The sequence below is a fragment of the Pseudophryne corroboree genome, assembly GCF_028390025.1.
Source record: "Pseudophryne corroboree isolate aPseCor3 chromosome 7 unlocalized genomic scaffold, aPseCor3.hap2 SUPER_7_unloc_9, whole genome shotgun sequence".
NCBI classification, from domain to species: domain Eukaryota; kingdom Metazoa; phylum Chordata; class Amphibia; order Anura; family Myobatrachidae; genus Pseudophryne; species Pseudophryne corroboree.
In genome coordinates this window covers 446377-460456 of record NW_026967618.1, presented here as the reverse complement: position 1 = coordinate 460456, position 14080 = coordinate 446377, and the positions used below count along the sequence as shown (strand labels likewise).

General features: G+C 54.1%; 1 protein-coding gene across 1 annotated transcript in view; it reads right to left on the bottom strand.

The window, feature by feature from the left end:
• CDK15 (cyclin dependent kinase 15) overlaps positions 1–14080 on the bottom strand; it is a gene marked incomplete at its 3' end in the record, with an annotated part of 538867 nt that overhangs the window by 156801 nt on the left and 367986 nt on the right. Inside the window, exon 7 of the mRNA XM_063950471.1 lies at positions 2083–2145. Coding sequence (XP_063806541.1) covers positions 2083–2145 — 63 coding nt within the window. The remainder of the gene's footprint in view (positions 1–2082; positions 2146–14080) is intronic.

Below are 14080 nucleotides of genomic sequence, written 5' to 3'. Positions count from 1 at the left end.
ATATGCCACACGGTATGATCCACAATTCAGGGCCAGGGAGATTGACAGCAGGGTCAGTGACAGAGAGAGGGACAGTGACAGAGAGAGGGACAGGGTATGAGTACCCTCTTGTTTGGTGTCAGCCCATTGAAGGGTGACACTCGAGTGCGGGCAGCAACCCCCCGCACCCTCCTCATGACGTCACTGAGATATATATATATATATATATATATATATATATATATTAAACTTGAAGTAATACTGGATTATATTGAAATTAACAGTTTATTTGGTACAAATAAATGGTACTGATTTCAATACAATCTTTAGCGGGGGGGGAAAAAAAATATATATATATACATATATATATTTAATTGACAGTGTATTTTTTTAACTGTAAATACTAACTTTTGATCACACTCAACGGCAGAAGCCAGAATCCAGGGAGTGATAGCTGCTGAAGACTGAGGTGCGCACTTGCAGAGCCGGTCCTTCCTCTTGTAACGCAGCGGCTGCACTCCTTCTACAGTTCACAGTCCCCTCCCACTTCTCCCTCCCAGCATGGCACGCGGCACTAGCGTGCGCGATGACGTCATCACATGACGCTGTGTGCGCTTTCCGAGACCCGGCCACGGCGGTGTTCTGCAGGGTTGTAGGCGCCGGATGGGTGTGTAGCTCAGTAGCTGTTTTTAAAACTAGCTCGCGTGTGTCTGGCGGACCGGCATTGATAGCGGCGCTTACTGCTGGGGAGGCGGGGTGTGCACACTGCCGCGGACGTGACACTGGGTGAGGATGTGCTGATGGGGGTGCGGGTGTGCGGCTCTATTTGGTGTCACCCCATGGAAGGGTGACACCCGGGTGCGGGCCGCACCCCCCGCACCCTCCTCATGACGCCACTGCAAACAGGTGCCATTAATACAGGTAACGAGAGGAGGATAGAAGAGCTTCTTAATGAAGAAGTAACAGGTGTGTGAGAGCCAGAAATCTTGCAGCTTGGTAGGTGTCCAAATATTTATTTCCCACAAGAATAAACAAATAAATAGTGTACGGTCATATCGCTCAGTGCGTACAGGCGGCCGCCGACCGGCCGGCCCGCGAGGGGGAAACGTTAGACGATGTCGCTCACAGAGCGACATCGTCTAATGTGTATGGGCCTTAACAATCATACAATGAGATTTCCAGATTCCGTCTCTCACAGGTGAAGTCTATGATGGAAATTACAGACCTCTCTCCTCTTTATAAGGGGATCTGGCCTGAAGGTCGACAGTATCTAGGTCGACAATGTTTAGGTTGACCACTATAGGTCGACAGTCACTAGGTCGAAATGGGTGAAAGGTCGACAGGGTTTCTAGGTCGACATGTGCTAGGTCGACAGGTCAAAAGGTCAACATGAGTTTTTCACATTTAAAAAAACAAAACTTTTTCATACTTAACAATCCACATGGACTACGATTGGAACGGTAATCCTTGCCGGAAGCATGGCGAGCGAAGCGAGCCATACGAGGGAACACGGTGCACTAACTGGGGATCCCGGTCACTCTACGAAGAAAACGACACCCAAAAAAAAACAAAAAAACTCATGTCGACCTTTAGACCTGTCGACCTACCACATGTCGACCTAGAAACCCTGTTGACCTTCCATCCATGTCGACCTAGATACTGTCGATTTGATGATCCACACCCTTTCACAATTGGTGGCTGTCCAAATACTTTTCCCCCCACTGTATAGTGCGTTACATATAGCGCCCGTGTTACATTGATTGTTTCTTCTCTGGGAGAAGCTCGGAGTGGAGCTGCAGGTGGGCAGCGACAGAGGTGGGGTCGGGCTATGCGCATCAGTAGATCCTCCCCCGCGCAGTAAAATGACGCGATCTGAGCATATCTGCAATTGTCAGGCGGTCTTGCCCCTATATTCCCTATATTACTCTCCGCATTCTGCGCACAGGAACTTGTGTCTTCAATACATCATTATCCAGCAATAAGAAATGATCATTCTCGTGTGTAAAACGATAATAAAATGATAATAAAAAGTACATCTGGGCCGTCTTTCATTACAGGACACACACTGTGTATTCATGCAGGACTGGCTGGCATTAATCTCACCCGCACGTTGTAGGGCAGCAGTCCTCCGGGGTGCTGAGACATGTAGTGCGACAGGTCTGTGTGCTGCAGGTGGGAGGAAGGAATAGGACATATGTTACAAGCCAATCTCTGATGTCAGAACACGCCGGGGAATGCCCGTTCTACCAGTGGCCCATGTCAGAACACGCCGGGGAATGCCCGTTCTACCAGTGGCCCAGTGCGCTGGGGCAGATTACACTCTGTATAGCACAGAAGATGAGAGCGCCCCCCCCCCCCCCCCACCCGCTGGAGCATTTGTGATAGAACATTTCCTGTAGGTATGAAAATGGTAAATCTGACAACACTGTTATTATTATTATTATTATTATTATTATTATTATTATTTATATAGTGACAGAATATTCAGTTGCGCTTTACAAAAGGAAACACAAAAATAAAACTGGGTAATAACAGACAGAGAGGTAAGAGGGCCCTGCTCGCACACCTCACACTCTATAGGGCCTGTGTGAGACTGTATGTAACCATGGCTGCGATTCCTGCGATCAGATAGTCGCCTCCAGGGGGGTGTAAATTCGCTGTGCAGTGTGCGATCGCATATGTACGCCGAGCAGCTAAAATTCACTGTGTGCGGTCTCTGCGCAGCCCAGGATTACTCCTCCAGTGAGGTCACATCGGGCTGATCGGGGCCGGAGCTGACGTCAGACACCCGCCCTGAAAACGCTTGGTAACGCCTGCGTTTTTCCAGACACTCCCAGTAAGCGGTCAGTTGTCACCCACAAACGCTCTCTTCCTGTCAATCACCTTGGGAACACCCGCACTAATGGATTTTTCGCATCATCCCAAAGCTGACCGGCGACGCCCGTTGTTGTCCATCACGCTTGTGCATTGCGGTGCATACGCATGCGCAGTTATCACCTGATCACCCGCTATGCACAGCAGCGATCTGAACTACCCCCATATCCACACCCGCCCAACTGTCTAAAGGTGAGAGGCGGGGCACAGACACCTGAGGCGTGGTGCTGAAGTTAGGGCTCTGAAAGCTTCTCACCACGCCCCCATAACCTCTCTTACATTGACTAGACGCTGTGCCCACCTATTCATTGCTGCACTGCTACCTCCCACCTCCACCCCCACCGCAGGACACGGCGACCAGCTGGACAGTCCCAGAAAGACAGGACCGCCCCGCCAAAATCAGGACACGTGGGAGATATGCGCATCCCTTGTACAAAATCTCCTGAGCATTCCGTCTCCTTCACTCTGGGTCTATTCATCAAATTGGATATTATTTTATGTCAGTTACTCCTACATGTCCTGCTATGATCCCTCTCCTGCTGTCCCTATTGGGTGGCAGCGGTACATGTCCTGCTATGATCCCTCTCCTGCTGTCCCTATTGGGTGGCAGCGGTACATGTCCTGCTATGATCCCTCTCCTGCTGTCCCTATTGGGTGGCACCGGTACATGTCCTGCTATGATCCCTCTCCTGCTGTCCCTATTGGGTGGCAGCGGTACATGTCCTGCTATGATCCCTCTCCTGCTGTCCCTATTGGGTTGCAGCAGTACATGTCCTGCTATGATCCCTCTCCTGCTGTCCCTATTGGGTGGCAGCGGTACATGTCCTGCTATGATCCCTCTCCTGCTGTCCCTATTGGGTGGCAGCGGTACATGTCCTGCTATGATCCCTCTCCTGCTGTCCCTATTATGTGGCACCGGTACATGTCCTGCTATGATCCCTCTCCTGCTGTCCCTATTATGTGGCACCGGTACATGTCCTGCTATGATCCCTCTCCTGCTGTCCCTATTATGTGGCACCGGTACATGTCCTGCTATGATCCCTCTCCTGCTGTCCCTATTGGGTGGTAGCGGTACATATCCTGCTATGATCCCTCTCCTGCTGTCCCTATTGGGTGGCACCGGTACATGTCCTGCTATGATCCCTCTCCTGCTGTCCCTATTGGGTGGCAGTGGTACATGTCCTGCTATGATCCCTCTCCTGCTGTCCCTATTGGGTGGTAGTGGTACATGTCCTGCTATGATCCCTCTCCTGCTGTCCCTATTGGGTGGCACCGGTACATGTCCTGCTATGATCCCTCTCCTGCTGTCCCTATTGGGTGGCAGTGGTACATGTCCTGCTATGATCCCTCTCCTGCTGTCCCTATTGGGTGGTAGTGGTACATGTCCTGCTATGATCCCTCTTCTGCTGTCCCTATTGGGTGGCACCGGTACATGTCCTGCTATGATCCCTCTCCTGCTGTCCCTATTGGGTGGCAGTGGTACATGTCCTGCTATGATCCCTCTCCTGCTGTCCCTATTGGGTGGTAGTGGTACATGTCCTGCTATGATCCCTCTCCTGCTGTCCCTATTGGGTGGTAGCGGTACATGTCCTGCTATGATCCCTCTCCTGCTGTCCCTATTGGGTGGCAGCGGTACATGTCCTGCTATGATCCCTCTCCTGCTGTCCCTATTGGGTGGCAGCGGTACATGTCCTGCTATGATCCCTCTCCTGCTGTCCCTATTGGGTGGCACCGGTACATGTCCTGCTATGATCCCTCTCCTGCTGTCCCTATTGGGTGGCAGTGGTACATGTCCTGCTATGATCCCTCTCCTGCTGTCCCTATTGGGTGGTAGCGGTACATGTCCTGCTATGATCCCTCTCCTGCTGTCCCTATTGGGTGGCAGCGGTACATGTCCTGCTATGATCCCTCTCCTGCTGTCCCTATTGGGTGGCACCGGTACATGTCCTGCTATGATCCCTCTCCTGCTGTCCCTATTGGGTGGCAGCGGTACATGTCCTGCTATGATCCCTCTCCTGCTGTCCCTATTGGGTGGCAGCGGTACATGTACTGCTATGATCCCTCTCCTGCTGTCCCTATTATGTGGCAGCGGTACATGTCCTGCTATGATCCCTCTCCTGCTGTCCCTATTGGGTGGCAGTGGTACATGTCCTGCTATGATCCCTCTCCTGCTGTCCCTATTGGGTGGCAGCGGTACATGTCCTGCTATGATCCCTCTCCTGCTGTCCCTATTGGGTGGCAGCGGTACATGTCCTGCTATGATCCCTCTCCTGCTGTCCCTATTGGGTGGCAGCGGTACATGTCCTGCTATGATCCCTCTCCTGCTGTCCCTATTATGTGGCAGCGGTACATGTCCTGCTATGTTCCCTCTCCTGCTGTCACTATTGGGTGGCAGCGGTACATGTCCTGCTATGATCCCTCTCCTGCTGTCCCTATTGGGTGGCAGCAGTACATGTCCTGCTATGATCCCTCTCCTGCTGTCCCTATTATGTGGCAGCGGTACATGTCCTGCTATGTTCCCTCTCCTGCTGTCCCTATTGGGTGGCAGCGGTACATGTCCTGCTATGATCCCTCTCCTGCTGTCCCTATTGGGTTGCAGCGGTACATGTCCTGCTATGATCCCTCTCCTGCTGTCCCTATTGGGTGGCAGCGGTACATGTCCTGCTATGATCCCTCTCCTGCTGTCCCTATTGGGTGGCAGCGGTACATGTCCTGCTATGATCCCTCTCCTGCTGTCCCTATTGGGTGGCAGCGGTACATGTCCTGCTATGATCTCCTGCTATGATCCCTCTCCTGCTGTCCCTATTGGGTGGCAGCGGTACATGTCCTGCTATGATCCCTCTCCTGCTGTCCCTATTGGGTGGCAGCGGTACATGTCCTGCTATGATCCCTCTCCTGCTGTCCCTATTGGGTGGCAGCGGTACATGTCCTGCTATGATCCCTCTCCTGCTGTCCCTATTGGGTGGCAGCGGTACATGCCCTGCTATGTTCCCTCTCCTGCTGTCCCTATTGGGTGGCAGCGGTACATGTCCTGCTATGATCCCTCTCCTGCTGTCCCTATTGGGTGGCAGCGGTACATGTCCTGCTATGATCCCTCTCCTGCTGTCCCTATTGGGTGGCAGCGGTACATGTCCTGCTATGTTCCCTCTCCTGCTGTCCCTATTGGGTGGCAGCGGTACATGTCCTGCTATGATCCCTCTCCTGCTGTCCCTATTGGGTGGCAGCGGTACATATCCTGCTATGATCCCTCTCCTGCTGTCCCTATTGGGTGGCAGCGGTACATGTCCTGCTATGTTCCCACTCCTGCTGTCCCTATTGGGTGGCAGCGGTACATGTCCTGCTATGATCCCTCTCCTGCTGTCCCTATTGGGTGGCAGCGGTACATGTCCTGCTATGATCCCTCTCCTGCTGTCCCTATTGGGTGGCACCGGTACATGTCCTGCTATGTTCCCTCTCCTGCTGTCCCTATTGGGTGGCAGCGGTACATGTCCTGCTATGATCCCTCTCCTGCTGTCCCTATTGGGTGGCAGCGGTACATGTCCTGCTATGATCCCTCTCCTGCTGTCCCTATTATGTGGCAGCGGTACATGTCCTGCTATGATCCCTCTCCTGCTGTCCCTATTGGGTGGCAGCGGTACATGTCCTGCTATGATCCCTGTCCTGCTGTCCCTATTGGGTGGCACCGGTACATGTCCTGCTATGATCCCTCTCCTGCTGTCCCTATTGGGTGGTAGCGGTACATGTCCTGCTATGATCCCTCTCCTGCTGTCCCTATTGGGTGGCAGCGGTACATGTCCTGCTATGTTCCCTCTCCTGCTGTCCCTATTGGGTGGTAGCGGTACATGTCCTGCTATGATCCCTCTCCTGCTGTCCCTATTGGGTGGCACTGGTACATGTCCTGCTATGATCCCTCTCCTGCTGTCCCTATTGGGTGGCAGCGGTACATGTCCTGCTATGATCCCTCTCCTGCTGTCCCTATTGGGTGGCAGCGGTACATGTCCTGCTATGTTCCCTCTCCTGCTGTCCCTATTGGGTGGCAGCGGTACATGTCCTGCTATGATCCCTCTCCTGCTGTCCCTATTGGGTGGCAGCGGTACATGTCCTGCTATGATCCCTCTCCTGCTGTCCGTATTGGGTGGCAGCGGTACCTATCCTGCTATGATCCCTCTCCTGCTGTCCGTATTGGGTGGCACTGGTACATGTCCTGCTATGATCCCTCTCCTGCTGTCCCTATTGGGTGGCAGCGGTACATATCCTGCTATGATCCCTCTCCTGCTGTCCCTATTGGGTGGCAGCGGTACATGTCCTGCTATGTTCCCACTCCTGCTGTCCCTATTGGGTGGCAGCGGTACATGTCCTGCTTTGATCCCTCTCCTGCTGTCCCTATTGGGTGGCAGCGATACATATCCTGCTATGATCCCTCTCCTGCTGTCCCTATTGGGTGGCAGTGGTACATGTCCTGCTATGTTCCCTCTCCTGCTGTCCCTATTGGGTGGCAGCGATACATATCCTGCTATGATCCCTCTCCTGCTGTCCCTATTGGGTGGCACCGGTACATGTCCTGCTATGATCTCTCTCCTGCTGTCCCTATTATGTGGCACCGGTGCATGTCCTGCTACGATCCCTCTCCTGCTGTCCCTATTATGTGGCACCGGTACATGTCCTGCGATGATCCCTCTCCTGCTGTCCCTATTATGTGGCACCGGTACATGTCCTGCTATGATCCCTCTCCTGCTGTCCCTATTGGGTGGCAGCGGTACATGTCCTGCTATGATCCCTCTCCTGCTGTCCCTATTATGTGGCAGCGGTACATGTCCTGCTATGATCCCTCTCCTGCTGTCCCTATTGGGTGGCAGTGGTACATGTCCTGCTATGATCCCTCTCCTGCTGTCCCTATTGGGTGGCAGCGGTACATGTCCTGCTATGATCCCTCTCCTGCTGTCCCTATTGGGTGGCAGCGGTACATGTCCTGCTATGATCCCTCTCCTGCTGTCCCTATTGGGTGGCAGCGGTACATGTCCTGCTATGATCCCTCTCCTGCTGTCCCTATTATGTGGCAGCGGTACATGTCCTGCTATGTTCCCTGTCCTGCTGTCACTATTGGGTGGCAGCGGTACATGTCCTGCTATGATCCCTCTCCTGCTGTCCCTATTGGGTGGCAGCAGTACATGTCCTGCTATGATCCCTCTCCTGCTGTCCCTATTATGTGGCAGCGGTACATGTCCTGCTATGTTCCCTCTCCTGCTGTCCCTATTGGGTGGCAGCGGTACATGTCCTGCTATGATCCCTCTCCTGCTGTCCCTATTGGGTTGCAGCGGTACATGTCCTGCTATGATCCCTCTCCTGCTGTCCCTATTGGGTGGCAGCGGTACATGTCCTGCTATGATCCCTCTCCTGCTGTCCCTATTGGGTGGCAGCGGTACATGTCCTGCTATGATCCCTCTCCTGCTGTCCCTATTGGGTGGCAGCGGTACATGTCCTGCTATGATCTCCTGCTATGATCCCTCTCCTGCTGTCCCTATTGGGTGGCAGCGGTACATGTCCTGCTATGATCCCTCTCCTGCTGTCCCTATTGGGTGGCAGCGGTACATGTCCTGCTATGATCCCTCTCCTGCTGTCCCTATTGGGTGGCAGCGGTACATGTCCTGCTATGATCCCTCTCCTGCTGTCCCTATTGGGTGGCACCGGTACATGTCCTGCTATGTTCCCTCTCCTGCTGTCCCTATTGGGTGGCAGCGGTACATGTCCTGCTATGATCCCTCTCCTGCTGTCCCTATTGGGTGGCAGCGGTACATGTCCTGCTATGATCCCTCTCCTGCTGTCCGTATTGGGTGGCAGCGGTACATATCCTGCTATGATCCCTCTCCTGCTGTCCGTATTGGGTGGCACTGGTACATGTCCTGCTATGATCCCTCTCCTGCTGTCCCTATTGGGTGGCAGCGGTACATATCCTGCTATGATCCCTCTCCTGCTGTCCCTATTGGGTGGCAGCGGTACATGTCCTGCTATGTTCCCACTCCTGCTGTCCCTATTGGGTGGCAGCGGTACATGTCCTGCTATGATCCCTCTCCTGCTGTCCCTATTGGGTGGCAGCGATACATATCCTGCTATGATCCCTCTCCTGCTGTCCCTATTGGGTGGCAGTGGTTCATGTCCTGCTATGTTCCCTCTCCTGCTGTCCCTATTGGGTGGCAGCGATACATATCCTGCTATGATCCCTCTCCTGCTGTCCCTATTGGGTGGCACCGGTACATGTCCTGCTATGATCTCTCTCCTGCTGTCCCTATTATGTGGCACCGGTGCATGTCCTGCTACGATCCCTCTCCTGCTGTCCCTATTATGTGGCACCGGTACATGTCCTGCGATGATCCCTCTCCTGCTGTCCCTATTATGTGGCACCGGTACATGTCCTGCTATGATCCCTCTCCTGCTGTCCCTATTGGGTGGCAGCGGTACATGTCCTGCTATGATCCCTCTCCTGATGTCCCTATTAGGTGGAAGTGGTATATGTCCTGCTATGATCCCTCTCCTGCTGTCCCTATTGGGTGGCAGCGGTACATGTCCTGCTATGATCCCTCTCCTGCTGTCCCTATTGGGTGGCAGCGGTACATGTCCTGCTATGATCCCTCTCCTGCTGTCCCTATTGGGTGGCAGTGGTACATGTCCTGCTATGATCCCTATCCTGCTGTCCCTATTGGGTGGCAGCGGTACATATCCTGCTATGATCCCTCTCCTGCTGTCCCTATTGGGTGGCAGCGGTACATGTCCTGCTATGATCCCTCTCCTGCTGTCCCTATTAGGTGGCAGCGGTACATGTCCTGCTATGATCCCTCTCCTGCTGTCCCTATTGGGTGGCAGTGGTACATGTCCTGCTATGATCCCTCTCCTGCTGTCCCTATTATGTGGCACCGGTACATGTCCTGCTATGATCCCTCTCCTGCTGTCCCTATTGGGTGGCAGTGGTACATGTCCTGCTATGTTCCCTCTCCTGCTGTCCCTATTATGTGGCACCGGTACATGTCCTGCTATGATCCCTCTCCTGCTGTCCCTATTGGGTGGCAGTGGTACATGTCCTGCTATGATCCCTCTCCTGCTGTCCCTATTGGGTGGCAGTTGTACATGTCCTGCTATGATCCCTCTCCTGCTGTCCCTATTGGGTGGCAGCGGTACATATCCTGCTATGATCCCTCTCCTTCTGTCCCTATTGGGTGGCACTGGTACATGTCCTGCTATGATCCCTCTCCTGCTGTCCCTATTGGGTGGCAGCGGTACATGTCCTGCTATGATCCCTCTCCTGCTGTCCCTATTGGGTGGCAGCGGTACATATCCTGCTATGATCCCTCTCCTGCTGTCTCTATTGGGTGGCAGTGGTACATGTCCTGCTAAGATCCCTCTCCTGCTGTCCCTATTATGTGGCACCGGTACATGTCCTGCTATGATCCCTCTCCTGCTGTCCCTATTGGGTGGCAGCGGTACATGTCCTGCTATGATCTCCTGCTATGATCCCTCTCCTGCTGTCCCTATTGGGTGGCAGCGGTACATGTCCTGCTATGATCCCTCTCCTGCTGTCCCTATTGGGTGGTAGTGGTACATGTCCTGCTATGATCCCTCTTCTGCTGTCCCTATTGGGTGGCACCGGTACATGTCCTGCTATGATCCCTCTCCTGCTGTCCCTATTGGGTGGCAGTGGTACATGTCCTGCTATGATCCCTCTCCTGCTGTCCCTATTGGGTGGTAGTGGTACATGTCCTGCTATGATCCCTCTCCTGCTGTCCCTATTGGGTGGTAGCGGTACATGTCCTGCTATGATCCCTCTCCTGCTGTCCCTATTGGGTGGCAGCGGTACATGTCCTGCTATGATCCCTCTCCTGCTGTCCCTATTGGGTGGCAGCGGTACATGTCCTGCTATGATCCCTCTCCTGCTGTCCCTATTGGGTGGCACCGGTACATGTCCTGCTATGATCCCTCTCCTGCTGTCCCTATTGGGTGGCAGTGGTACATGTCCTGCTATGATCCCTCTCCTGCTGTCCCTATTGGGTGGTAGCGGTACATGTCCTGCTATGATCCCTCTCCTGCTGTCCCTATTGGGTGGCAGCGGTACATGTCCTGCTATGATCCCTCTCCTGCTGTCCCTATTGGGTGGCACCGGTACATGTCCTGCTATGATCCCTCTCCTGCTGTCCCTATTGGGTGGCAGCGGTACATGTCCTGCTATGATCCCTCTCCTGCTGTCCCTATTGGGTGGCAGCGGTACATGTACTGCTATGATCCCTCTCCTGCTGTCCCTATTATGTGGCAGCGGTACATGTCCTGCTATGATCCCTCTCCTGCTGTCCCTATTGGGTGGCAGTGGTACATGTCCTGCTATGATCCCTCTCCTGCTGTCCCTATTGGGTGGCAGCGGTACATGTCCTGCTATGATCCCTCTCCTGCTGTCCCTATTGGGTGGCAGCGGTACATGTCCTGCTATGATCCCTCTCCTGCTGTCCCTATTGGGTGGCAGCGGTACATGTCCTGCTATGATCCCTCTCCTGCTGTCCCTATTATGTGGCAGCGGTACATGTCCTGCTATGTTCCCTCTCCTGCTGTCACTATTGGGTGGCAGCGGTACATGTCCTGCTATGATCCCTCTCCTGCTGTCCCTATTGGGTGGCAGCAGTACATGTCCTGCTATGATCCCTCTCCTGCTGTCCCTATTATGTGGCAGCGGTACATGTCCTGCTATGTTCCCTCTCCTGCTGTCCCTATTGGGTGGCAGCGGTACATGTCCTGCTATGATCCCTCTCCTGCTGTCCCTATTGGGTTGCAGCGGTACATGTCCTGCTATGATCCCTCTCCTGCTGTCCCTATTGGGTGGCAGCGGTACATGTCCTGCTATGATCCCTCTCCTGCTGTCCCTATTGGGTGGCAGCGGTACATGTCCTGCTATGATCCCTCTCCTGCTGTCCCTATTGGGTGGCAGCGGTACATGTCCTGCTATGATCTCCTGCTATGATCCCTCTCCTGCTGTCCCTATTGGGTGGCAGCGGTACATGTCCTGCTATGATCCCTCTCCTGCTGTCCCTATTGGGTGGCAGCGGTACATGTCCTGCTATGATCCCTCTCCTGCTGTCCCTATTGGGTGGCAGCGGTACATGTCCTGCTATGATCCCTCTCCTGCTGTCCCTATTGGGTGGCAGCGGTACATGCCCTGCTATGTTCCCTCTCCTGCTGTCCCTATTGGGTGGCAGCGGTACATGTCCTGCTATGATCCCTCTCCTGCTGTCCCTATTGGGTGGCAGCGGTACATGTCCTGCTATGATCCCTCTCCTGCTGTCCCTATTGGGTGGCAGCGGTACATGTCCTGCTATGTTCCCTCTCCTGCTGTCCCTATTGGGTGGCAGCGGTACATGTCCTGCTATGATCCCTCTCCTGCTGTCCCTATTGGGTGGCAGCGGTACATATCCTGCTATGATCCCTCTCCTGCTGTCCCTATTGGGTGGCAGCGGTACATGTCCTGCTATGTTCCCACTCCTGCTGTCCCTATTGGGTGGCAGCGGTACATGTCCTGCTATGATCCCTCTCCTGCTGTCCCTATTGGGTGGCAGCGGTACATGTCCTGCTATGATCCCTCTCCTGCTGTCCCTATTGGGTGGCACCGGTACATGTCCTGCTATGTTCCCTCTCCTGCTGTCCCTATTGGGTGGCAGCGGTACATGTCCTGCTATGATCCCTCTCCTGCTGTCCCTATTGGGTGGCAGCGGTACATGTCCTGCTATGATCCCTCTCCTGCTGTCCCTATTATGTGGCAGCGGTACATGTCCTGCTATGATCCCTCTCCTGCTGTCCCTATTGGGTGGCAGCGGTACATGTCCTGCTATGATCCCTCTCCTGCTGTCCCTATTGGGTGGCACCGGTACATGTCCTGCTATGATCCCTCTCCTGCTGTCCCTATTGGGTGGTAGCGGTACATGTCCTGCTATGATCCCTCTCCTGCTGTCCCTATTGGGTGGCAGCGGTACATGTCCTGCTATGTTCCCTCTCCTGCTGTCCCTATTGGGTGGTAGCGGTACATGTCCTGCTATGATCCCTCTCCTGCTGTCCCTATTGGGTGGCACTGGTACATGTCCTGCTATGATCCCTCTCCTGCTGTCCCTATTGGGTGGCAGCGGTACATGTCCTGCTATGATCCCTCTCCTGCTGTCCCTATTGGGTGGCAGCGGTACATGTCCTGCTATGTTCCCTCTCCTGCTGTCCCTATTGGGTGGCAGCGGTACATGTCCTGCTATGATCCCTCTCCTGCTGTCCCTATTGGGTGGCAGCGGTACATGTCCTGCTATGATCCCTCTCCTGCTGTCCGTATTGGGTGGCAGCGGTACCTATCCTGCTATGATCCCTCTCCTGCTGTCCGTATTGGGTGGCACTGGTACATGTCCTGCTATGATCCCTCTCCTGCTGTCCCTATTGGGTGGCAGCGGTACATATCCTGCTATGATCCCTCTCCTGCTGTCCCTATTGGGTGGCAGCGGTACATGTCCTGCTATGTTCCCACTCCTGCTGTCCCTATTGGGTGGCAGCGGTACATGTCCTGCTTTGATCCCTCTCCTGCTGTCCCTATTGGGTGGCAGCGATACATATCCTGCTATGATCCCTCTCCTGCTGTCCCTATTGGGTGGCAGTGGTACATGTCCTGCTATGTTCCCTCTCCTGCTGTCCCTATTGGGTGGCAGCGATACATATCCTGCTATGATCCCTCTCCTGCTGTCCCTATTGGGTGGCACCGGTACATGTCCTGCTATGATCTCTCTCCTGCTGTCCCTATTATGTGGCACCGGTGCATGTCCTGCTACGATCCCTCTCCTGCTGTCCCTATTATGTGGCACCGGTACATGTCCTGCGATGATCCCTCTCCTGCTGTCCCTATTATGTGGCACCGGTACATGTCCTGCTATGATCCCTCTCCTGCTGTCCCTATTGGGTGGCAGCGGTACATGTCCTGCTATGATCCCTCTCCTGCTGTCCCTATTATGTGGCAGCGGTACATGTCCTGCTATGATCCCTCTCCTGCTGTCCCTATTGGGTGGCAGTGGTACATGTCCTGCTATGATCCCTCTCCTGCTGTCCCTATTGGGTGGCAGCGGTACATGTCCTGCTATGATCCCTCTCCTGCTGTCCCTATTGGGTGGCAGCGGTACATGTCCTGCTATGATCCCTCTCCTGCTGTCCCTATTGGGTGGCAGCGGTACAT